General features: G+C 47.1%; 2 protein-coding genes across 3 annotated transcripts; one reads left to right on the top strand and one right to left on the bottom strand.

Annotated features, from left to right (window-relative positions):
* Window positions 1–881: 881 nt before the first annotated feature.
* On the bottom strand, window positions 882–13,131 carry LOC117051600. 2 transcript variants are annotated; one of them, XM_033158155.1, is made up of 6 exons: window positions 13,006–13,131; window positions 6,599–7,716; window positions 5,563–5,671; window positions 3,412–4,038; window positions 2,159–2,319; window positions 882–1,237 (listed from the first exon to the last, which is right to left on the bottom strand). In XM_033158155.1, exons 1-6 carry the CDS (start codon window positions 13,112–13,114, stop codon window positions 1,229–1,231), a joined length of 2,133 nt encoding a protein of 710 aa, XP_033014046.1. In that variant the 5' UTR covers window positions 13,115–13,131; the 3' UTR covers window positions 882–1,228. The 2 variants fall into 2 exon arrangements, with proteins under 2 accessions (XP_033014046.1, XP_033014045.1); XM_033158154.1 differs by lacking the exon at window positions 13,006–13,131 and adding an exon at window positions 8,916–9,677.
* A 1,321-nt stretch (window positions 13,132–14,452) lies between these two features.
* On the top strand, window positions 14,453–25,527 carry PSMC4 (proteasome 26S subunit, ATPase 4). Its single transcript, XM_033158152.1, has 11 exons — window positions 14,453–14,573; window positions 17,876–17,974; window positions 19,393–19,579; window positions 20,067–20,213; window positions 20,728–20,837; window positions 21,857–21,950; window positions 22,118–22,285; window positions 23,886–23,962; window positions 24,334–24,502; window positions 25,225–25,280; window positions 25,389–25,527. The coding sequence occupies exons 1-11, from the start codon at window positions 14,538–14,540 to the stop codon at window positions 25,500–25,502; spliced, it is 1,257 nt and encodes a 418-aa protein (XP_033014043.1). The 5' UTR covers window positions 14,453–14,537; the 3' UTR covers window positions 25,503–25,527.
* Window positions 25,528–25,848: the final 321 nt, after the last annotated feature.

Below are 25,848 nucleotides of genomic sequence, written 5' to 3'. Positions count from 1 at the left end.
ACTTATTGCATTTTTCTTGTTTGTTTTCTCTCTAATCAGCTCTTTTTTAGTTTTCTCAATTCTGTTCTCTGGATCAGTTGTTTTTTGACCATTTGATCTCCATAGGCTTGGATACCTTCAACTGGAGAGGTCGCTCTCCTGCTGCAAGGTAAGAACAGCTCTAATTTGCATATTCCTGCTTAGTAGAGTAAGTGAGAGGAACAACCCATGCAAGGATCCCCTCCATTCCCTGCATAGGAACGGTAGGTCTAATGTCACATTTTATAAATTTTATACTCATTTCTTAATTGATGTTCCTTGTATATTATTAAATTATGGTAACTCTCTTTGGTTACCCACAAAATAAATGCTCCAATTCAATTATCTGCAGCTGTCGTTTATACCTTTTCTGGAAAGAACAGTAGTCCAACTTTGCATAAGACAGCTACATCAATTCAGATAATGAAGGTGTGTTTAAGGCACTGAGATGTTGCCCATTGGTCAGTCTTCTCTCCCCCACCCCCCGGTAAAACATAGCTTGAAAAACTATCCATCACCACCATGAAATTAAATATGTGTACTGTATTAATTCACATCCACTTCTTGTTACCCTTGCATATTTCATCTCTCCTCCTCTCTCCGCACCTGCCTTTTTTTGCTCATACCTTCAAGCACTATGGTAAGAACCAGAGTCCATGGTTCTTTTTGTAACTTTCAAGGTATGAAAAATTGACTAAACATAAAGACTAAACTAGACTATTTCACAGCCTTTGCATAGTACAATGTTCCCTCTGGAGGCAGTGTGCACCTTTGATTCAGGTACTTCTGACTTAAGGCCTGAACAGGAATCTGTGCCAATTGGCTCAACACCAATGCTATTTCGTGCACACAGACAATATACAAAAACGTTCCCAGTTGCTTTATTTAGAGCTAAGCAGGAAAGAAACAGGTACTACAGTATAAAAACAAACAAATCCTAGAGTAACATTAGAAGGACAGTAATGACAGTCAACATTTGCACCACAGCAGGCAAAGAGCTTCAGCTCTAGAGCCTGCTGCAGTCTGAGCAACTTACATGATATGCTAAGGGTGGGGGTCAGGGACAAAAGAGAATGAAGGTAGCAAGATTGGTTGTCTCAGACAACCAAGAGCTGAAGGAGCTTTTTCCTTTTAATTCAGGTCCTCATCCTAACGTCAATATTGCTGCTGAATTTCTTGATGCTCAATTTCTTGATGCTCAGCTTATGTTTCAGAAATGCTGAGGAGAGAGCAAAGTTAGTATCCAATTAAACATTTTATATATATTACATTCAGGAAATGAAAACTTACCACAGGAATTAACAGTAGAAATGGTTAAAAGAATTTCCAGAAACAAATGCCACTTTCAACATTCCTCAGCTGCTTCAATCTGTCCTCCATCTCCCAAAAGTATCCAATACCAGATATTCAGAAATTTGCTTTAACTTCTCATTAAGAAACAAGAGGAAACCAAACTTAAAAGAAGACTTCAGAGTCCTAACCACTGTCTTTTTCATCTGGTACCTGGATAATTACTTCTGGAATGGAACTTTGGCCTGGTCTGTTCCCACACTGGTTGCCTTCCCCAAGCTCCAATGAAGCCACCCAGTTTGAGCAGACCAAGCAATCCTGTGAGGGAGCTGTATTGGAGCAGGGATGAGGAACCTGGTGACCTCTAGATGTTATTGGACCATAGCTCCCACATCCCTTATCACAGGCCATGCTGGGTGGGGTGATGGGAATCCAACAGCTGGAAAGCCACAGGTATCCCAACCAGGCCAGTGCAGAACAGGGGGTGGGGCAGCCAGGTACACTTTTCCCAGGCTTTGGAGGACTAAGCTGGTTGGGGGAACCCTCCGGGGAGCAGCTGCTTTTCTGGTTGAGTTTATAACTTTAATCTAACAAGACTCCCACCCGAGGCCTCAGACAAGCACTTTGCAGGCCTGATCCCAACCCTGATCTAGACCAAGAGAAAAGGGAACCAGTAAGCCCTCTTCAGGCTAGATTGCCTACATTTTACTAACTATTCAAACTTATCAGTATGGAGAGAGGCATGATAACAAGCATTTGTTGCTGAAAAAGAAAAATTGAGGGGTAAAAAACATGGAAATAACAGTTTGCTTTTAAACATGGATGGCAAAGCGAGGACACTTACCGGTACATTTCTCTCTCGCCATACTGGCCTGCTGGGAATTTCGGCAACATTCTGGGATGTGTTTGTTGCTGACAGCGACTTCCTGTTGCTGAGGATGTGCACAATAGTGCCAAGAGCCTCTGATAAGTCTCGTAAAGAGGTACCACTCAACCCATATAGTGTGGAAGCTGTACAAATGAAAAAATAACAACCCTCATTGATGGAGCAGTCAGTACGACTTCCAGGTAGCATTGCCAACAATTCTTATTAGAGCAGTGGTAGTTAACCTGTGGTCCTGCAGATGTTGGGATTACAGCTCTCACCATCACTGACCATTGGCTATGCTTGCTGGGGGGGACGGACAGGTTGGCCACCCGCAGAACATTCCTTTCTGCCATCTTTCATTAGTCAATAATCTCTTCTTTTTTTGAAGTCTTATAATATACACCTCACACCCTTCTCTTTTTATTGCTACACTAGCTTTTAAAACCCTGGAGTGCAAATCATTAAGTATAAACTTCTTCACTCCCAACTTCTATCTCTCATCTGTTATCATTCTTTTATCTCTCCTTTTGTCTGCTATTGTTCAACTCTCCCCTTCTGCCTGGTATCGTGCCACTCTCTATGTCTGGAATAATCACTGGCTACTCACCATTTGCCTCCCCTGCTTTAATTCCATGCTCAAAACCCACTTCTGCAAAGCCTTTTCTAGAACATCATACCATGACATCATCTGTTCTTTGCTTGTGTCCACCTTACAAGCTGTGCCGTTTTTATTTAATTAAATTTAAATTTACATATACTATATCTAATACACACTCTGTATTAAATGTATATTCTGCTTTTCTATGCAAAGTGATGTGTGGATTATGCCGATTTATTAAATTTATATACCACCCTTCATCCAAAGCTCACAGGGCGGTTTGCAACATATGAACACAAAATACAGTAACACAGTAATATAAAGACAATACCCCACACCCCAGTGGAGTATGCCACCAGGGGGTTCTCCCACTTCATGCCATAGCATCTAGAAGCATCTGCTACATCACTCAGCGTCAAAACATTGTTGACATGGCAGGTGCTCCTGGACATTATGACGGAAGGAGGCAGTGGGACTTGCCATGTGGGAGCCTTCTTTTCACTGGCATTCCCATGAGTGGACATAATACGGAACCCAGCAATTCCATGCAGTAACGATATAGGTACCTGAGAAGGCCTGAAAGGCAACCCATGGCACCACAATGAAACAGCCGCTGTCTGCTCATGCCAACAGTTACCTTGGGTTAGTCGGAGCTCCTCACGCACAGTGTCCAGCTCAGCCTTCAATACGGTGCAACTGGCACATGGAGGTAGCATTCTGGAGCCTGGTGGCCCATCGTGGGTAGTGTCACCACTGCCATTTCCACTCCAGGGAGAGTGCAGCAACATCTCAATGCTGTCACTGAGTGAAGGTCTATCTGCCTCAGGAGATATGTGACCATCATTCCCTCCTTGGGGGCAGGACGCACTGCCATCCTTGTCAAAGACCAGTTGAGATGGCCCAAGGCCAGCTGTTGCTTTCTGCTCGCATGATGAATTAGAAGAGAGCACCCCGTTCAGAGCCTCTGAAACCCTACCACTGCCCTCCATCTTAGCTTCCCCCTCAACCAGACTCTCTACAGCCACAGCAACATTGCACCCGGAAACAGATCTTCCCCGCCCTTTCGCTTTCCCGGCTTGCTTTCCTGGTGCAGGGGTTGGCATTTGCTTAGCTTTCTCCCCAGCCTCAGATGTGTCCTCTGAGTTATCATTTGGCTTCCTTTGCTTTGTTGCTGCCTCTCCATGTTCTCCATCTTCTGTGGCCACAGTCCGTTCCCTTGGACCTGACTTTGCTCTCTTCCTCAGCCGAAGGTGTGCTTCTGTACCTGAAGATGGAGAATAAGTTTATCTTGAGAGACCTGCCAAGATAGAAAAATAACAGATGGGCTTGTGGTTAAGGCCCTAGGCTGGGAATCAGAAGATCTGGGTTCCAGGCCCACAGATGCCGCAGGGCTCCACTCACCCCTAGAGGATCAGGTTTCCTTATTTAACAGGTTTCTTAGCATACAAATCATCAGGAAGGGCCATGAATAATCATGAATACAGTCCTCTGAATGCAAAAGATGCTTGGTAGTCTTCATCTACCACAAAAACACTGAGGTGGGTTACCATTATTTCCATATTACAGATGATGAATGGAGACTGAGAAATAGTGTATTCTCAAGGCCCACTCAATAAGGACACCTAATATATCACAATCTCCTAAAGAGAACTCACACTCTGGTAATAAGAATGTATTTTATCCTTTGAAGCATGGCATATCTTTTCCACCCATATATACAGAGAAACACACCCCTGCCCTTCTTTCAATGTAAGTCTGAATAAAATTTCCCTTAAGGTGACCTGGAAGATACGTTTTTCTTCATGTTAAAAATCTGACTGACTGACGCTTTTAGGGTCAGGCAGGATCTTTTCCCCTGAAGATCAGATTGGCTAGTGAACATAATTTTGAAGCGTGAAACAGGACACAGTCCAGGAGATCTCATCATCATAATTTGAGGCATTTTGAGAAATTGTTGTAATTATCACACAACCATAGCTACAACTTATATTTGCAAAGGTGAAAGATTTATACAATCTGAATCGTATGCATTTATTTATTGTGCTGGTCAGTGACCATAATAAAGATTTGTTGTTGTTGTTGTACGATCTGAAGAGAAACCAGAGTATGTTCATATTACTTGCAGGCATGGCAATTTATAAATCCCTTTAATACCATTTTCATTGTTTTGGTGGTTGCTGTGGTTTCGGCTGCTATTTTGTTTGTTGATAGAAGACAAGTAGTTGTGGGCTGAATTGTATTAATGCTCTTGTTTAGCAGTGCAGGATTTGACTCACTAGACGTTAGTCCCATCCAACACTACAAAAATTAATAAAAAAATTTTTTAAAGGAAAAAAATATTATCAATCAAAGCGTACTTACAACCATGATCCTGCATCTAGCAGTAGTTCCAATCATCCCAGTGTGAAAAGGGAAATATGGAAGGGTTGCAAATTCCATGCAAAACCACTTCTGCTGTCCTAAACATAAATAATTGGCCAAACCTATCTGTTTAGTGTTTACTATACTCTCTGGCCCCTGAGAAGGCAGCGTAGTGTAGTCTCTTGTAGCATGAAGCGCTCAAATGAGAAAGTGGTAGAATTCAGAGTGAAATTCATTTTAGAGCCCTTACATTAAGCAGATGAAAGCAGGAGCAGGTTTACTGCCTAGCAATAGACATAATTACTATGAGGGGTGGCAGGTGAGGGAGAAATGATGTCAGGCATTTCCGCAACAAGTAATCCCATGAACCTGGAAAAGTAAGGGTAGAGATCTATGGCCTAATGCAATCTAGGAAGGCATTCCTTACCAACTTTCCTAGGGTTCTCTTGACTGTCTTTGATGCAAGATGGTCTCCGATCCTCATCCAATTGTTCTTGGGGGGAATCTGCTACCATGTCATCGGATATCACCCGTGCCTGGAACAGTAAGAATGCCACATTTGCATTCATCACCTTCTGCTCAAGTTAACAGGCCGTTTAGTTTCACCAAGGATGTCGGTGTTGGTCCCCGTTATCTGTGAACCATGGATGATTTGAACTTGCTGTTTGTTACTAGAGAGCCAACTCATTCTAAATGTTCCTTAAAGACTGAATCCTACTGTATACACCCAAGTCCTAACAAGACTGAGTGTATTCTACATACTGTACATGGATGTGTTGCTAAGAATCTGGTGTTTTGTACTAATGAAATGTCTGTTGTTTAGTCACACAGCAGGCCAAGTCTGCCCTCCCCATTTTGGCCAAGCAACACCCAAGACATATATGATGTGAAGTGTGGAATAGATAAAGGCAAGGCTTGGTTGAAAGGCGCTTTACAGGCGCTGACATTCAGCTGGTTGGTGATGCCTGCAAAGCCCCTTGCACAGTGCTTTCCAAACACCACAGACTATCAGCTGATTGTCAGTGCTTGGGAAGCAATGTACTCAAGGCTCCTCAAGCACCAACAATTTGCTTGGATTGTTGGGGCTTGGAAGTGCTGTGTGGTTTGATTGTCTACCTGCCAAACGTAGCCTGCCAATAAGCAGAGATAAGGATCCAGATTACCATCTGAATCCAATTCCATACTCCTGCCATACAGTGTTAACCCAAGGCCAAGAAACCCAATGGAATAGCAGGCATGGTTTCCAGGAATCAGAAGACAGGCTTCTGTGCCTTGCAGAACATACTGTTTCTGCCTACTCAATACCCAACCTTGCCCCACCCTGCCACAAATCTCTGTCCCTTCCTTCTAAAAGCTGAGAGCTAGAATTCTTAGGTTTCTATCTAGTGTCCTTTGGCCAAGGAGAAATCTGTGTAAGGTGAGCTCCAAGCAAGAATCAGAAATAATCAGAAATATGATCCTACCTGGTCCTTTTGCCTCTTGGACTCAAAGTGAAGCTGAAACCTCTCTGCCAGGGCCACAGCCTCCTTGCCATTTTCTGGCTGACATTCACGTACCAAAGTCTGGATTTCGTCAGGCAAAATATTCAAAAACTGCTCAACAACCAGCAGCTCCATGATCTGCTCTTTGCTGCGGACATCTGGCCTCAGCCATTGATAGGAAAGTCCCCACAGGCACCTGTAAACCTCTTGGGGTCCCTGGGCTTCCTGGTAGCGGAACTGCCTGAAAGACTGACGCTGTGTCTCTAAGTCTATGTCTGTTTCCAGCGCTTTAGCACAATTGCTGCCGCAGAGTTGTTGGTTCTTGCTATGAAGTTGGCCTTTATCTTGCTGTCCAGAACTCTGGTAGGAATCACACAGTGGATTCAAAACAGAGAGGTGTACCTCTGGGTTATCACCCTTTCCTGTTGTCCCCATGTGCCCTGCAACAGGAGGAGGCCTCAGGCCCGTCAGCACCTCTTGGCATTGGTCTCCAGGTGACTGCTGAGATAGTAGCCATCTCAGTATCTCTTCAGCAGTCCAATACTGCACTTCAGGGGGCACTTTCACTGCTCCGCCAAGTGCCTCCTTCACAGGAAGTCTGGTTAAGCCCTTTCCTGCTACATCAGCTTGCATTATCTGTTCTAGCAAAGCCTGTAGCTGTGAGCCAGGGCCTGCAGCTGTTCCTGCTCCATTCTTTGTAGACACCTGCAAGGTGTGCAAAGCGTTGGTACAAGCGGCGGAGATAGGACTGGCAGGAGGTCGCTGAGTCAGTGCTTGGACAAGCTCGGTTTGCTTCTGAAAAAGCTTCTCAAAGAGCTGGGCCTGGAACTCCCTATCTTCCCGGCGCATCTCCCTGTCATGCTGGATGAACTCTGCTAAGCTCTGCTTCTCCTCCGCTTGGTTAGCAACCTGTCTCTGCATTCTCTGCACTTCCAGCTGATGCGAACGCCCATATTTCTGGCCAGAGCCCCTTGGGAAGCTTGACTGCCCATCTCCCTGAGCTTTTTGCTTCCGGGTTCGGAGGTGGGGACGTTGGTCAAGCATGGATATGAGATGTCTTGGTGCAGGCTGGGTCTCCATCACTATAGGAGAGGCCACATCTATAAGGAAAGCAACAAAGCACAATGAATATCCAGAGAAATGCAATGGTGTGCATATACCCAGGATACATTCCATCTTAGTGACAGAGCATGCTGGTCCATAAGGAATGAGAGCTGATTCAAACTTCCAAAAAAGCAACCACTACAATCCTCACAGGATTAAATCACTTAAGAATGCATGTTAAGAAACCAAGCTTTTGTACTCCTTTACATCAAATATTCCCTGCATGTGGAAAGTTAGCACCTAAGGGGAAAGTGCTTTAGCTTTTTGACCTTGGGGAGCATTCAGACACACAACACCCATGACCTACATGCTAGAGAGTTCTATGAAGAATGTATCACATGCTTTCTTCTGAATGCATGATTTGGCTTTTATTTGATTGTCATGTACCTTTTGCAGGATGAGTCGAAGGGCAGTGATATCGGATATCTATTAAGAAAAACTAACTCCACCGTAACATTTTAAAATGTAAGCATATGCAGAATCACTTTTTAAAACGTAACCCCATGAGTGCAAAAAAGTTGCTGCTGGAACTGACCCTGAAATTGTGGGCAATGTGCAGGTAATAACAGCTGTACTGCAGCTACCCAGATGACAAATTATGAAATTATGATGAAATTAGTATGACTTGCACCCACTTGGATGCATATGTACAAATGATGCTAGGAGCTCTTGACCTTTAAGAGACAATCTTAAAGTTCAAGATGAATCAACTGGACAAGGCTAACAAACTAGAAAGAGAGCATGTTATTTATAATGGAGGATCCTGCAGTCCAAAGGGACGAAAGTGCTGCAATTCATTACCTTAGTTGGTATCACAGTAATTTCTTGCATGGAATACATTCATCTCGGACAGGCACCTCAACTGTCCAAGTCTAAGCTATTTTTGGTCTGATTATGAGACAATAAAGTGCAATTTTGTGACAGGCAAAAAAGATTATAATACAAGGGGGGAAAGACAGCAGAACTTGAGAGGCATCTAGAAAGTCTTCTCAGGAGAGCAGAGGAGAAGCAAGCACTTGACACATATGTGGGTGCCAAGAATATAGGGCAGTGTAGGTCAGAGGCCTTGGAGGCCAAATACTCAGTAAAACGCGCTAATTAAATAATTCAAATAAAAGATGTCAGCCCCACCTGAGGTAACCTTCAGGAGGGGCTCTGCTGAAATAAACCAGGCAAAACGAACAATGGAGCTTACCAAGCTCAGGTGATATTTCATCTTCCGATTCCTCTTCTTTCACTTGAACTGGGATGACTTGGATCTCACCGAAGGCATCCTGAGACTCTGCCTGGGCATAGCTGAATTCATCAGTCCCTTGGCTTTCTGAGGCAGCAGTTTGTGACAACCAGTGCCCAGAGACCTGAGACCCCCAGCGCTCACTGATGCTAGACTGGGTCCCCCAGGGCTCAGATATAGAAATGCCTTCCTGTCTGTCTGCAGAGATACTGGACCCCTCACCAGCTTCTGAGGGAAAGCCTGGTCTGCAGTTTATATACTGTGTCATTATCTGGTCGATCTCATCATAAAATGGACACTTGATGGGTGGTCGCCCAACTGAGTTATTTTCTTTTGCTTTCCGGTAAGCCACTTTCAAACCTTTCATTTTCTCCCGGCACTGGTCCCCGGTTCGGTAAATGCCCATTTCTGCGAGGCGCTGGGAAATGCCATCGTATACTGCACGGTTCCTTCCATGAGAACTAAGATCGTGAGTGACTGCCGCTTCGGTCCACAGGGCAAGGAGCACCTTGATGTGCTCTGCTGGCCAGCTGGCTGCCCGCTCTTGTGGTCTGTCACGCCTCATCATTACCAAGGAAAATCAAAGTGTTTTGTTGGCGGAAGTTAAGATGCAAAAAGTCTGGCCCGTGGAAGTCCATGCACCAGCAACCCAGATACAAAGAAATAGAATTTAAATGCAAGGGATTTCAAGGTTCCCAATCTCCATGCAAGAAACGCATGGAGCCAGTGTGGTGTGGTGGTTAAGAGTGGTAGACTCGTAATCTGGTGAACTGGGTTCACGTCACCGCTCCTCCACATGCAGTTGCTGGGTGACCTTGGGCTAGTCACACTTCTTTGAAGTCTCTCAACCCCACTCACCTCACAGAGTGTTTGTTGTGGGAAGGAAGGGAAAGGAGAATGTTAGCTGCTTTGAGACTCCTTCAGGTAGTGATAAAGCGGGATATCAAATCCAAACTCTTCTTCTTCTTCATGTAGGCCCACCTCCATGTGTCATTTATACAGAGCTTCCTGCAGCCTCCAAACCCAGGAATCTGAACTCAGGATGGCCACAACAGCTACATCTTTCCATTCATACTAGATGGAGAGGAATCAATCCAGGGCAGGTCACCAGCTCATAAGAAAATGCCATTAGAGTACTGCTTCTCCTGTAGGAAGGAAGCTAGGTTAACAACAACCCAAGGTTAATCCAGTAAAAATGTCACTGGTTTGTATGTATACCCAGTTTCAGGAAAGTAGGGTATCTGTTCACATTAAACATCAGCTAGTCTTATTCACCTGCTAAAACAACAGAAGATGCAGCTGTCACTAATTGATGTTGGAAAAATCCCCAGGTGCTTAAAAACAAAGTGAAGATAAGAATTATGGCTAAATATTTGTTTCTCAACTTTCTTCCAAATAGTACAGGGCAGTTTACAAAGGGATTTTCCTTCTTTTAACTCCCCAACAACACGGTGAGGTAGGTTAGGCTGAAAGATAGTGACTGGCCCATGGTCATCCAGCCGAAGTCTGACACTGTCTAAACACTCTTAATTTTTTAACCTGAAGGACCCACCTTTAATATTAACCTTCAAAACAATATTAATCTTAAAATTGTGTTTGTTTTTAATTTTTAATTTTGTTAACCCTGTATCCTCGTGTCTCTAGAGTGCAAAAGTAAACTAATGATTTAGGCAACATTGTTTCCAAGTCACAAGAAGTAAGTGTTCCATTTCATTCCATATTAATAAAACCTCCAGATGAGAAATATGTCCAGTTCTGGGCAACACACTTTAACAAGAATGCAGACAAATTGGAAAAGGTTTAGAATAGGGCAACGAAGATAGTCGGAAATATGAAAAAGTCTTATGAGGAAAGGTTGAAAGAAGAACAGACCATTTATTTTACCCTGGAGAAAGGTGTAGGGTGTTTGTGTGTGCAATACAGCACTCTTCAAATACCTGAATGGCTGTGATGCAAAAGGGGGAAAAAACACTTGTCTCCTGCTACCCCAGAAGGAAGAAATAGATGGCTTTAAGTCACAGAAGAGCAGATTTCTGGGCAGATGGAGCTTTTCAACATGAGAAGGTAGCCCACCTAGGAAAAGGAAAACTCTGATCCTAAACCTCTGCTGCCTTGTGGGATGTGGAATATCTTCAGGAGATGAAAAGTCTACAGGGTAAACCCTACACAAATCCACAAGATGGCTGGGTGGCACCTTATACACTTCCTTCTGGCAACTCCTACAGCCAGCAGATGCCAAATGTATTGCTCTGCTTTCTTTTGGACCACATCAGCGAGGCTGTGAGGGGGGTCTTGTCATCTGGGCAGCCCAGGATCTCCAAACACACTGCCCTGGGGAGGTCACTTTGGTGCTGCTAACACATAAGAAGTTATCAGTCTTTGCAGCCACAGCAGGCACTATGATTTTCTAACCGTTTGACTTCCAGAGGTGCACTCCATTGTCTCTAGGGGCAGATGGATGCCAACAACAACTTCTTATTACTAAGAACAGTTTGATAATGGAACCAATCAACCAAGGTGGGTCCCATGCTGGACATCTTCAAGCAGAGGATGAACAGCCATCTGTTCAGGCTGCAGAAATTTTCTGCAATAAGGTGGGGGGGATTAGTAGGCATTTGACCAGATAGTCTGTACAGCCTTCTCCAATTACCTGTTCTATTCCTGATTCTATTACCTCAAAGGCTAAGCTTAAGATAAACTAATTCTACCAGTCTGAAGAAAGAAACTAGCTGTGCATTGTGTGTAGGTTCATTGGCAGCAGCATCAATCCACCCCCACCCCCAAAGCTCCCCAAAGGAGTTTTTCTCAGAAAAAAGTTGTTCTAGATGGATCCAAAGGCCACCTCCAATTCTAAAATTCGGATGTTCAGATGTAGTAGAAGTACAAAAGAGTTACAGGGTGGTTATTTTTGTTTGTTTGTGTAAAAAAGGGAATTTTAGCAAATGCTTCTTTCCTTGTCTCTATGCAATGAGGTAGCTACCACAACTCCCACTTCTACATAAACAATTCAAGGCAAATGAGTTTTATCTGTCTTTGCACCTGGTCTCCACCCACCTTTCTGCTTCAGTTTAAGAAGTGTGTGGTAGGAGAGACTTTTAAAGGATAAGGTTGTGATGTGACTGGTGCAATCTGCCTGAGATTAGGGTGCAAGCCACTTGTGCGTTCAGACCTCCCCACCTGAAACCACTTGCTCCCTGAAGAACAAACCCCAAGATCAGAGTGCTTTTTAACGTATGGTGTGGGTGTGAGCACTATCTCTCAGCCTAGCCTCCCTCGCAGGGTTGCTATGAGGAGAAAAATCAGGTCTGCATATGAAAAACGCTGCACCCTTCCTTGAGGACAGAAATATAATAAGCAAAACTTATAAATCAATAAACCTAAGCTAGGAAAGCCAGCTTTTCACCCAGCTTGCGGAAAGGCTGAGCTGCAGCGATTAGCCAAGGGTCCTGTTTTACCTCCAGACACTTAAGATTAGGTTTATTTATTACATTATTGTTATTATTGATAACAAATATTTATTATTATCACTATTATTTATTAGATTTATATACCGCCCTCCATCATAAGATCTCAAGGGGGTTCACAGAACAAAATACAGGGCAGAAACAAGTAAATAATTAAACAAAACAGAAAAAAAATAATACCCTCCCTTCACACATGTATGGATCCCCCTGGACACACAACAACAAAAACCCCTTTTGAAAACACGCGTTTCTTACTGCAATTATTTATATAGTCGTAGATCTAGGAATGTATATACTGTATTTCAAAATGCACTCTTTAAAAAGGGATTGAAGCCCCCCGTTGAAAAGGGGCGGGAGAGATGCTCTCGGCTGAAGGGCAAACGGGTACCGTTCCCTAGGCAGGGAAGGAGCCCGCTAAGGCCAAGGAGCCCCCTTCACCCATAGCCCTGGCGCCGCCCCTCGCCGCCGCCATTCCCCGGGGCAGAAGGCACCGCAGGCGGCCTCCCTTGCCGCCGCCGGAGGGTGGACGAACTCGCCTCCCCCTCCCCCACCCGCTCCAGGGCACCGAAAACCACCTCCCTACCTACCTGCTGTTAAAGAACCACCATAAAGGGGAGGAGCCGCTCCGGCTGCGAGCCCGCCCACAACCTCCGCCAATAGGTGAGCCGGATTGTTTCGGCTGTGGGGGGCAATCATTGACTCGTCGGCTTGTCACTCACAGGGGCAAGAGGCGGGGCTCGAGGGTGGGATTAATCTCTCTCCCCTCCCCCTCCGCCTCCACTCCACCGGTACCCGTTTCTTTTTCCCAGGAACCGGCGACAGGAGTTGGCTGAGAGCTGTTGTCGATCAGAGGGAAGTGGGCGGGGAACGGAGAGGCCATTCGCCCGGCGCTCCTGTCAGTCAAGAGAGGCGGCAAGGTGGGAACGTAGGGTATCTTCTTACCATCTGCCGGGCCCGTTAGTAGAGATAGGAAATGTGGTAGAATGACATGCGGCGTAAGTGGACGGTGCCCAGGAACCTATTAAAACACGCGCGGGCGCGCACCTTCCCATAGAAAGCAATGGAGAAATCCCGGGATTTTACCCTGCCTGTTACTGAGCAGCAGGCGCATCCATCCCCGAAGTAAATGTATCTTTCTAACTTGAGTCTTTTAATTTCGAGTGGGAAAGAGATTTATTTGTTAAGACGTTAAAATGCGACGTTTTCTGTAGGCGCAAACTCTGCCCTGGTCCGGGAGGGAACAACGCAACCGAAGCGACCTTCATTCCTGCAACCGGTGCGGCGTTTTGCAACTCCGAATTATGAGTTTGGGGGCTCCAAACCACTCCACGACCCCAAGTGCAACCTGCTGCGAGATTAACAGAGGCGCCGCAGCGCAGGGATGGCGCGAGCCGGTTCTCAGCATCCAATAGTGGACTGTGCTTGCATACTTACACACCATGCCTAATAATAATAATAATTTATACCCTGCCCACCTGGCTGGGTTTCCCCAGCCACTCTGGGCGGCTTCCAACAGAATATTAAAATACAATAATATATTAAACATTAAAAGCTTCCCTAAACAGGGCTGCCTTCAGATGTCTTCTAAAAGTCTCTGTTGTTTTTCTCTATAAAGCGCACACACACGCCCCAGAAAACATCCTGGGAGCTGTAGTTTAATGGTGCTAGGGGAAGCATAGCTCTGCGAGGGGCAAACTACAGTTCTCGGGGTTCTCTGGCCTGAGTGGGAAATGTGATTTAATGTATTGCCGTGCATCTGCCACTAGAATTTGCACTGCCGGTGCATCCCACGAAGCTGGCTCTTAGCCCGCGAAAGCAAACGGCACGAAGAAACAGGGCCAGTTGTTCAGGCGCCACAATTACTCGGTTAGGGATCCCCAGCTCCTCATCCAACAATCCGAAAAGTCCCCCGCCCTAAGTTCTGTTTCCAAATAGGCTCTCGGTTGCAAAGCGGCAGCCTGGCCTACGACTCCCACCATCCCGCCCCTCGCCGGCTCCTTCCCCCGCCCCTCCATCCCTTTTCTCGGAAAGGACTACATCTCCCGTCAGCCTCTCTGCCAGCTTCCGGCAGCTTCTCCCGGAAGCGGCGAAGAGCAGCCTGGCCTTGTTAAGCTGAGAAATGGAGGAGATCGGGATCCTGGTGGAGAAAACGCAGGTACCGGAGGCCGGGACACGCGTCGTGGGGGAGGAAAGGCGGCGCCGGGCCGGATCTTCCTCCTTCACCGCTCTCCCCCCCCACCGCCTCTGCTGCTTTGGGGCCGAGGCGGCGGTGCTGAAGCCCTGGAGGGCCGGCGGGGGACGGGCGAGGTGCCGAGTCACCGCGGGGCTGGTGGGGCCCTGGAGAAGGAGAAGGAGGACCGTGGCCTTTTAGCTTTTTGCCCCACTGGACCCCACTTCCCCCGGCCCCACGGAAAGGCCTGTATTCAGCAGACCTGAGATAGGAGTCGGCCCCATTGGGCACAGGGGCGCAGGGAGGTCCCTTGTGGCCCAGTCAGGACACTGGCCCGCCTGGCTCAATGCTGCCTGCACTGACTGGCAGCGGCCAGGCTCTCCGGCATTTCAGGCAGGGATTCTCTCCCAGCCCTCCCTGGGGATCCAAAGTGGGATTTTCTTCTGCACTCAAAGCAGATGCTCCGCCCAAGGCTGTCAGCTAGTAGTAAGCTAGCCTCACGGAGCGCAGACCTCAGAGGGGGGTGGGCAGTACTGGCTTTCGAGAAGCACAGTTTAAAAATAAAAAAATAAAAAATAACAGATTACATTTTTTGTTACGTCTTATGAATTCCTGATATGTGTTTCGCTTGTATGTTCTGAACCTGGTTTCTCAAACTTAGAAAAGCTTACGTACGCTCAAGGGATGCTGCGGAAAGAGGCTTCCAAAAGGGGGAAAGGCACGCAGAGTGATACTTTGATGCGCCTGAAATGGAAGCTTTTTTTAAGAGACTTGCATTTTAACATCTCAGTTCGCAAGGTTGTTAAAAATGATTTGTGTGCTAAAACATTTTCTTTTGTATTTGAGAAAGGCAATCAAAGTTGGTTGTATTACTTATTCTTGAAGTTTAAAAAACATTTATTGGAACTAAGTTTTTGTGCTTTCCAATTTTTCTACAAAACGCGTTTCTGAAAATTGATGTTAGCATTTATTTTTTATGCGGGTACAAGTAGTTAGCCTTGCCTAGTGAGCAAAATAGCTTGGCACCAACACTGACTTTACCACTGAGTTGTGGCCCTTCCCCTGTGGGACTTCCCTCTGGGCAGACATGTATTTAGGTTTCCTCTGTCAGGCTCCTGCTTTCCTTCTGCTGCTACATCCCATTGCTAATTAACCTTGCTGTTGTTTAAAGTGTTGGCAGCTCTCGCTTGTGGATTTTTTCAGACAATAAATGATTATTGTGGTTCGGCAGATGCTGGTGTTTCAGATGCTGCCTTAAATGTAACAAACAAACAATTCAAAGTGTTGCTTTTGACCTATAAAGCCTTAAATGGCTCATGACTGCAATACTTCAAGGACCACCTCTCCCCATATGAACCAACCTGGACCCTGTGATCATCATCCGAGGTCCTTCTTCACATGCCCCCTCCCTGGTGGATCCGGAGGGTAGCATCATGAGAATGGGGCCTTTTCAACAGTGGCTCCTCATTTGCGAAATGCTCTCCCTTTGGAGGCTCGCCTGGCACCATGGTTACATATCTTCAGGTGCCAGGCAAAAAGAGGTAATGATTGCCCCCTCTTCTGCTGGAGTACAAAATTGTCACATTTCTTGCTGGGCAGGTGTGAAGAGAGAAATGCAACAATCCCCTCAAACGCAAACTAAGGTGGTTGAGTACTAATTAGTTTAGAAGTGATACAGACCCTGGCCCATAAAATCAGGGGTGCTCTGCACCAGGCATAGGCAAACTCAGCCCTCCAGATGCAGTTCGAATCCCCGCAATGGGGTGAGCTCCCGTTGTTCGGTCCCTGCTCCTGCCAACCTAGCAGTTCGAAAGCACGTCAAAGTGCAAGTAGATAAATAGGTACCGCTCTGGCGGGAAGGTAACGGCGTTTCCATGCGCTGCTCTGGTTCGGCAGAAGCAGCCTTGTCATGCTGGCCACATGACCCGGAAGCTGTATGCCGGCTCCCTCAGCCAGTAAAGCGAGATGAGTACTGCAACCCCAGAGTCGTCCGCAACTGGACCTAATGGTCAGGGGTCCCCTTTACCTTTACCTAGGCCTCCCATGAGGCAGGGAGAAAGGGAAGAGGCCTGGCAGTCAGTCCAGGAGAAGAGGAGGTGCAGAGGAGGAAGAGGCAATCCCAGAGAGAGATGGGAGCTCTTAGAACAGGGGTCTGCAAACTTTTTCAGCAGGGGGCCGGACTATATTTTTGGGGGGGGAGGGGGAAATGAATTAATTCCTATGCCCCACAAATAACCCAGAGATGCATTTTAAATAAAAGCACACATTCTACTCATGTAAAAATATGCTGATTCCTGGACTGTCCGCGGGCTGGATTTAGAAGGCGATTGGGCCGGATCCAGCCCTTTGTTTGCCTACCCATGTCTTAGAATCTCTATCCCCTCCCCAGCTGTCTCCAAGGACAATAAGGGGCTTAAAGTGACAGGAGCAGCTGGAGATGCTACACAGGAGAATTTTGTTTGCTTGTGCACACCACAAGCGTGTTTAAATGTGCTGAGGGAAGCATGGTCACACAGTTGCTCCAGCTGTCTGGGTTGGAACACAGGTCTGAAGAAGGCAATGCCTAGCTAGCTGTTTAGCAGGAGCAGTGCCTGGGATTCTCGCCCCTTAGGAGCTGATATAATCCTGTTCTTTGCCAATAAAGAATTAAACTTACAGTTATGTGTCCTCATTGCTGGGTTCGGGACATTTATTTTGACTCAAACCGGGGAAGTAGTTTTTAGCACAGCTATGCCTTTGGAATTTGTCCTAAAGAGTTTAAAATTGGAGGGTCTCTCTCCATCCACCAAATCACAGTTTAAGGCAGAAAATCTTATGCACGCAGAAATTGCAACATACCTGTAGATACAGGTAGCAGAACTTAACCTCTGATGAAACCTGCATAGGAGGAAGCCGCAGCAAAACTTCATCCTTTTCCTGTGCCTTTGGCTTGCTCCCCTGTCACTCGAACAGCTCAGTGGATTCTGTTGCTCTAACGGCTTGTTGAAAGGCTTCCCACTTTATAACATCTCCTCCAGCATTGCTTTTTTGAAGGGGGGGGGGGTATTCATCTGCTAAGTGTGCCTAGCACAGAAATGAGAAACCTGTGATTCTCCAGATCTTGTTGGACTCCCAGCTTCCACCATCCTGAACCTGCATGGCCAGTGGCTATGAATGGAAGGCATTTTACTGCGGCAACATCTAGAGAGCCTCAGGTCCCCCAGCTTAGCCAGGCGACGTGCAGTGCAGGGTGTGAAAGTTTCCCAGATAACTCTACATTCTCATTTCTTTGTGTTCCTTGATTGTAGGATGAGCTTCCCGCTCTCTCTATCTCGAGGCCTCAGACTGGCCTCTCCTTCCTAGTTCCTGAGGCTGAGGATGTGGAGGACCTGTACAGCCGTTACAAGGTGAGCTACCTGGTGATCTTGTTCAGCTGTGAGGTTGTAGCGCTCTGTGTTTGTGGTGCTGGAGGGAGCTGTTGTGTGGTCCTTCGCTTTAGAACAGGGGTGGGAAACAGGAATGTGTTGGCAGGCTGGATCCTAAGCTCCCAGGATAGCTCAGTTGGTAAAGCATGATTCTCTTAATCTCAAAGTTGTGGGTTCGAGCCTCACATTGGGCAAAAGATTCCTGCATTGCAGGGGGTTGCACTTGGTGCCAAATTCAAAAGGTGCTGAATGCCAACTGTGCTTGCCATGAAAAGAAATTGGGAGCACAACTTAAGCCTCCAGATTGTTTCTTTGCAAACAATTCACCACCTGCTGCATGCGTGACATCACATATGATGAGAGACCCACAGGTCAAATATTCCCCATCATTGTTTGACAAGATAGCAGCAGAACCACAGAGGTTTTCCAAGGTCATCTCCCATTATAGAGGCAAACTGGTGGAGCAGTAGAAGAGTCAGAGGCACCATTGCTGCAGTGCCATTTTTGACGGAGAGGTGCAAAGATGTGTTAGAAATTGTTTTTGGCCTGCTCTGTCCAAATTAATTGTTTGTGGAATGTTAATACATTGCAGAAATTAATTTATGGAATTTACTGCTACAAGATGAGGTTGAATTGTGTGTTGTGGATCATTATGAATGGGATCGAAAACAAAACTGCCATTATTGCCGTGTCTTTATGCAAATGTGAGGGCACTGGGAACTCTGTGTTCAGTTTGAATTACTGAACCTTATATAGCAAATGTATTTGTATTGTTGGTTTCAAGCGTATGTTGTTAACTGGAGTGTGAGTTAGCTGCTTTGGGATTATTATTTTTTCTTAAGGACTAGGAAATTGAACAGAAGAGGTATTAAGGAGGGCAGTAAGGGCATAGACACAGATGTTTTGGTCTGTGGGGAAGGATTATAATTATCCTTCTACCTTTCTGAAGGTTTTCTCCATGACTTTCTTTTAAATAAAATAAAAATCGGTATAATTCAGATTCTGGAGTATGTAGAAGATCTCACACACTTAAGATCAGAAATTCCCAACCTCCCTGGCTACACAGCTATAGTCTGCTATAGTTGTAGTGTTGAGGGGCCAGTAATGCGGATGCAGAAGCCTGTGCTCGCTGCATATGGAGAAGGGCTGTAGTTAAGTGGCAGAGGATCTGCTTTACATGCAGAAGGTCCCAGGTTCAATACGCAGCATCTCCTGGTAGGGCTGGAGAGAGACCTCTGCCTGAAACCCTGCAGAGCTGCTGCCAGTCAGGGTTGGCTAGATGGAGCAGTGCTCTGACTGTGTAAGGCACCTTCCTACGCGTTCCTACGATATCATGAGTGGTAATTCAGCTGGTGCAGAAGGAGGAGGTTTCAGGAGGATTTCTGTGTGCCCGCCTGTAGAAATTACAGCAAGAGCTGGAGTTCCTGGAAGTTCAAGAGGAGTACATCAAAGATGAACAGAAGAACCTAAAGAAGGAGTTTCTGCACGCCCAGGAGGAGGTGAAACGAATCCAGAGCATCCCGCTGGTCATTGGCCAGTTCCTGGAGGCGGTGGATCAGAACACAGCCATTGTTGGTTCCACCACAGGTACAGTCCCTTCTTTCCTCCTGCCCATCTACCTGCAATGGATCAACTCCAGGTTTGAGGAGGCAGTGGACAAAGTCCGCTCTGGTAGGGGGCCCTGCTCTGTTTGTGTGCCTCAGGTAGTGGTGGCTAATAGCAATCAGCAGCATTCTGAGCTATATTGAACTGCTAAGGACTGCCATTCAAATTTCCCACAATGCCCCGGAGCGACACAATGCCAGGGGCATTGTGGGAAACTTAAATGGCAGCTAGACTTAAAGACCTGGCACTGCTCAGTGTGTGTGTGATTTGGGGAGGGCGGGAGAAGTAAAGGGAGGCAAGTATCATTGGCCTGCCAGGGTGCTGGGGCTCTGGCAGCTGCCCAGGGATGCCCAGTGCAGACGCCAGCCCTCCTCTCCCCTTACATTGCAGCTTGAGAAAAAGAGCTGGCTTGTCTCCCTGGCAGCCTCTGGTTCCAGTCTTTTATCTCATAAGTGTGTCTCCACTTCAGGCTCCAACTATTACGTCCGGATCCTGAGCACCATTGACCGGGAGCTGCTGAAACCCAACGCCTCTGTGGCCCTGCATAAACACAGCAATGCCTTGGTGGATGTATTGCCCCCTGAAGCCGACAGCAGTATCATGATGCTCACTTCAGGTAAGGCAAATCTTCCTTGGATCAGAGAGGTGAGCCCTGTTAATGGGCTGCCAGTGGGCAGGGATTCCAGGATGTCTTCAGAGTCCTTAGTGTGGGGAACTTCAGACCCGCAAGTACCAATTTGGTTTGCAAGGACATTCCTTGCAAACCCTACCTACCTGCTGCATACCTGACAGGCAGGTACTTGTATGGCTGCGAAGGAACAGTTGGGAGCTTAAAGTGAGCTCCTGGTTGCGCTTTCACTGAAGCAAGCTGTGCTCACACTGCCCATCGGATCCAGGAGCATGAAGCGGTTTATGATGGGACTGCGGCTCCAACGGAGCTCCAGCATGTGCTGGCTGGGGCTCATGGGAGTTGTAGTCCAAAACAGCAGGCAGGGGTGGGGGGGAAGACTGCCCAAGGCTATGAAAACAAAGGCCCAATGGAATCAAGGTAGCACTTGAAAGAATGTAGCAGGGTAGAAAGAGATCCAAGGGCAGGAAAACACCTGAGGTCCCGTCTCTTCTCTGAGCAGATCAGAAACCAGACGTGATGTATGCTGACATTGGTGGGATGGATATTCAGAAGCAGGAAGTGAGGGAAGCAGTAGAGCTGCCCCTTACCCACTTTGAACTCTACAAACAGGTACGTGATCTAAATTTCTATGCCGGAAGTATGGGCAGTGTGTGCACAAATAGGCAGTCATTCATGTATCTATAGTTATCTGCCACTTTTCCTTTAGAAAGCTCGCAGTGGCTTACATGGGGCTCTTCATGCCTGCTTAGCTTCAACAAGAGTGATCCTAGATAGCTGCCTTATACTGAGTCAGACCACTGACCCATCAAGCTCACTATTTTCCACTGACTGGCAATGACTCAGTTTCAGCTCAGGGACCTTCGCAGTGTTTTCTGGCGATGCCAGGAATCAAACTTGCAGCCTTCTGCATGCAGAGCAGAAGCTTTGCTGCTGAGCTATGGCCCTTACCCTTAATGACTCCCATTAAGATTTGTTTACTTGGGACAGGAAGTGGGTGGGGTGGAATTGCAGAGAGAACTGCATCCTCCTAACTGCATCGCCTGTGTTCAATTTACAAAGAAGAAAGCACACATGTTTTCCCCTGCCCTAAGCTGGATCGGTCATCTGTGTGATTGAAAAACACAGCAAAGGGAAACCTCCCTTGTTGCATGCACTGGTAGCTACCAGTCGTACATCCCCACCTTCTGCCTTTTAATCTTTGGGCTGCTTTGTATACAGAACATCTGTGCCTTCTTGCCAGTGGAGGGAGATCCCCAAGCAGAGCCCGGATTGATTCCTGGCTATTATTTCTGGATATTTTACATGGGTGCAGACTAAGCTTTCCACGTGCATGCCCTTCTCAGTGCTTGGACCAGCCCTTAGCCCAGTCGGTGCACAATGCAACAATATCATTGAAGCAAAATCTGGATGTGGTTGGTGCATGGATTGGAGGCTTCTGGGTGTAGCAGCTGGACCATCTGAGGCAGGGATGGGGAACCTGTGGCCCTCCAGATGTTGTGGAACTTCACATCCCGTCAGACTCAAGCAGCAACTTGGAAGTGGGGTTTTATTCTGTTGAGAGATGTGACAAGGGCCCTTGAGATGACCTCTTTTGTTGTTCTTTCATCACCTTTTGGCCCTTTTTTCAGATTGGCATTGACCCTCCACGGGGGGTGCTGATGTACGGCCCGCCTGGTTGCGGGAAAACCATGTTGGCCAAAGCAGTCGCTCATCACACCACAGGTGAGCAGGGCATCAGTTCTCTTACCTTGGATACGTCACTACCCGGTTGGGTGTAGGTTTGCTGGCATCCCTTGGTCTTCCCAAGGTGGTGGCCCCATTAAGATGGGTTTCCCTGGGAGACCGAGGGATGCCAAAGGAGCTGGGTCTAACTCTGCCTCTCCCTCCAGCTGCCTTCATTCGGGTAGTAGGATCCGAGTTTGTGCAGAAGTACCTGGGCGAGGGGCCGCGCATGGTGCGGGACGTCTTCCGCCTGGCCAAAGAGAACGCCCCAGCCATCATTTTCATTGACGAGATTGATGCCATTGCCACTAAGCGCTTTGATGCCCAGACCGGGGGTGAGTTGGTGACGGGGGAAGAGGGAGCTGGGGGGGGGGTGCTCCTGGGCAACTGTGGCCACCTGAATAGAGGGAAGGACTAGGGAAGAACAGCTTACATACGATGGGAAAAAACAGGACAGTCCTTGCCCATAGGATTACAGTCTTAACAGACACAGCATAAAAGGAAATGAAATAGAGGAGGGAAGAGGAAAGCAAATGAACTCTGATCAATTATTAAAGTTATAATGACCAGCAGGAATAGAAACTTTTCAGGGACAGAAGGAGCAAGGGGGCTGGGTTGTCATCCGAGCCAGTTCAGTAGTCCTGCTTCCCAGTCTCTTCCTCTGCTGTAGCCTCAAATATATTTAGGAAATACCACCTGAAGGAAGTTGCTTTAACCTTTCACCTGCTGTTCCAACCCCCTTGACTAGATCCACACACACACACCCCAGCTGATAAAAACAGCCAGCAAGCGATTGGGGAAGCGGTGAAGTTCCCTCTTCTGTATTAGGCAGCAAATATAAGTTTGGGAATCCTGTGTTTGCTGCATAAACCCTAGCTTCTGCCCGAGTCCTGGCGGCTGGGTAGGGCTGCTGCAATTCCTGCTGCCTCCTCTAGGTGTTGCTCCAACCTTGCAGTGTCACAATGTGCTAGAACCCTGGGCTTCTGTGGTTCTTTGTCGGTTGAACATAGTGACCACTGCTTATGGTTGGCCTATGAGAGCCAAAGGACAAACTTGGCCCAGGTGAGGCTAATGCTTCTGCTAGGGGGGAATATTTTTTTTCCCCAAACAGGACATCCAGATTCTTAAACTTGCGTGAATCGGGCATATTTTGTGCGGGTGATCACTTTATTTTGTGTAGCCGGGTTGCAAATCTGAATTTGTTTAGTAAGAAATAGGATGGCAGCTGGGTGTGGAAGAAGCAGGGAGGGTTAGAAGGGCTGTAAGCTCAGCAGTAGGGCATTCAGCGTGCATGCAGAAAGGTCCCTGGTTCAATCCCCAGCAATGGAAATGGGCACAGACCACTAGAAGTCCTTGCTTTTCTGTCCTTGTATACTAAGGATGGGGAAACGAATGGCACCCAAACTGCACACGAGAAGGAAGGGGGTAGCAGCAGGCTTCAAGAAACTTCACATATTACAGAAATGGGAAACATACCTAATGCTGAAGGTATCCCAAAACAGCCCAGTAAACCATGAGCATGTTCAGCAGCCTGGGGGGTAGGTGAGAATGGAAACCTTTAGTGGCAGACTGGAATGGTGTATCCTGTAAAAGGACATGGCTGTCTGATTAGAATGCCAGACAGGCAGACTCTACACCGCAGCATCAAGTTTGTGGATCTCATATCCACCCTCCAAATCCTCAATGGGCACTGCTAAGACTTTTGCAGTCTTTTCTCTGCAGTAATGAGGACTTGAATCTTGGACAGCTGTATAAATCCTGAGGTTCTCTGAATGAAGGCTTAACAGACCATGGTGTGTGGTGCATTCCAGGCTTGCACGATATCCCTGAAGATGGGTTGGTAGTGCAAAGAAGCTTTGGCTGTGGCGGGGAAAGGAAAGGGCAGCTCTCTCTTCCAGGGCGCACCAGCTGATAAATTTGTTGGTCTCTCTACAGCTGATAGGGAGGTTCAGCGCATCCTCCTGGAGCTACTCAACCAGATGGATGGCTTTGATCAGAATGTTAACGTCAAGGTGCGTTGTGTTGGGCAGTGGCGGTGGGGGGGGGGAGGCAAGGGAAAGGGTTGAGTGGCCTGGAAAGGCAATTCCCCTCTTCAGCATAAGCTCTGGATTTAAAGCAGAGATGGGGAAAGCTGTGGCTTTCTAAATGTTGTCATACTACAACTCCCATCATCCCTGAATTTTGGCCCAGGCCCCTTGGGAGTTGGAGTCCAGCAACATCTGGAAGGCCACCAGTTTCCATCTCTGCCTAAAGTGTTCCAGCAAGTGTTGGCTTTTCTCCACTTAACTTACCAAACTCAAATTCACAGTCTGCCCGAGCCTGCCATTAATTTTTTGCATCAAGAAGTTGGGTTTAATGTTGTTCTTTCTTGCTTCCCTTCTAGGTGATAATGGCCACGAACCGAGCAGACACCCTGGATCCTGCTCTGCTCCGGCCAGGCCGCCTAGATCGTAAAATTGAGTTTCCCTTGCCGGACCGGCGCCAAAAACGGTTGATCTTCACCACCATCACCAGCAAGATGAACCTGTCTGAGGAAGTGGATCTGGAGGATTGTATCCTTCTGGATAGTGCAGTGGGGAGAAATGGGTGGAGGTCAGGGGGACTAGAAGAATGGCCAATGAGCTGAGCTCAAGAGATGTTTTGTTTGTGTGTTGTCGTCGTCGTCGTCCCCTTTGACCTGCTAAAAGAATAAAGTTTCCTGAACTAATTTCAGTTTTTTTTTTAAGTTGGATGGTAAAATACCCCTCTTACTCACCAATCCTTCTGGCAGTGAATATGGGGAGCAAGCCGATGCTATAAAGCCAGGGCAGGAAACCTGTGGCTGTCCAGAAGTTGCTGAGCTATAACTCCCATCATCCCAGGCCATTGGCCACAATGTCTGGGGATGATGGAAGTTGGGAGTTCAACAACATCTGGAGGGCCACCAGTTCTTCATTTAATGGTGTTAAATAAAGGGGATTGAAGAACAAGAGGCCAGTCGGACTGTTTGTAACCGTAGCATCTTCAAGTATAGGGGTTGGCAGCTAGGGAGTACCTGTTGCCTATTTTCCCACCTCCCACTGCCAACCTCCTACCATGGAGCGGGTTGCATCCCCTTAGCAAAAAAATAATAATGCAAAATTAGCAGCTGCTGATCATCCCTCTGACGCTTTTCTCATTTAAACGGGAAAGGCGGCAGCTCCCAATGGGGGATTTAGGCCAGTCTTCTCCCCTATTCTAGAACGGCCACACAGGGCCCATTTGTTCCTGCTCTTTCCTTTACTCTTCCTTCCAGACGTGGCGCGGCCGGATAAGATCTCAGGAGCTGACATAAACTCCATTTGCCAGGAGGTTAGTACTGTGTGTTAGACAGCGGTTAATACTCCCCTTTTAATTTTTTTTTACTTCCTGCTGATGTTGCCCGTTCACGCTTTCTCCCCTCCTTCCTGTCTCCTCAAGGCTGGCATGCTGGCTGTCCGGGAGAACCGTTACATTGTGCTGGCCAAGGACTTTGAGAAGGCCTACAAGACTGTCATCAAGAAAGACGAGCAGGAGCACGAGTTCTACAAATAAAAAGATGGGAGAAGCAGGATGGAGACAGAGGTGGTGGTCTCAGTCTGTGGGGGCGGGGCGGGGGCGTTTTCGGTATGTCTGGTGTTGGTGTGTGAGATTTATCCTGTGAATAAATAATTACCCAGGACTTTAGTTGCTCCCTTCTTCGGTGGGGGTACAAGATTACCCTCTCCTTAAGACTCAAACCCTACCACCACCATCATCCACAGTTTATTCATGGCCAACTCTTACGTAACATTTGTTCCTAAGCCTAACAGGGAACACTGTTAGGTGAGCTTTCTACAGAGGTGGCCAACCTTTTTGGGGGGTTCTCGGGGCCCAAATTCACATTTTGCTAACCCTCTGG

This window comes from Lacerta agilis, chromosome 8, assembly GCF_009819535.1.
Source record: "Lacerta agilis isolate rLacAgi1 chromosome 8, rLacAgi1.pri, whole genome shotgun sequence".
Lineage (NCBI taxonomy): Eukaryota > Metazoa > Chordata > Lepidosauria > Squamata > Lacertidae > Lacerta > Lacerta agilis.
The sequence above is the reverse complement of the archived record's forward strand: the minus strand, read 5'-3'. Positions and strand labels throughout refer to the sequence as shown.

What these genes read in the sequence shown, in the direction of transcription:
- LOC117051600 (XM_033158154.1), bottom strand. Translation starts at nt 9,522, where the DNA reads ATGATGAGGCGTGACAGACCACAAGAGCGGGCAGCCAGCTGGCCAGCA. An exon ending in CCAAGAGGCAAAAGGACCAG is followed by an intron (nt 5,672 to 6,598) that starts GTAGGATCATAT and finishes TTACTGTTCCAG; the next exon opens with GCACGGGTGATATCCGATGA. An exon ending in GGAGCTCCGACTAACCCAAG is followed by an intron (nt 2,320 to 3,411) that starts GTAACTGTTGGC and finishes TCATTTGTACAG; the next exon opens with CTTCCACACTATATGGGTTG.
- PSMC4 (XM_033158152.1), top strand. Translation starts at nt 14,538, where the DNA reads ATGGAGGAGATCGGGATCCTGGTGGAGAAAACGCAG. An exon ending in TATCATGATGCTCACTTCAG is followed by an intron (nt 20,214 to 20,727) that starts GTAAGGCAAATC and finishes TTCTCTGAGCAG; the next exon opens with ATCAGAAACCAGACGTGATG. An exon ending in ACTTTGAACTCTACAAACAG is followed by an intron (nt 20,838 to 21,856) that starts GTACGTGATCTA and finishes CCCTTTTTTCAG; the next exon opens with ATTGGCATTGACCCTCCACG.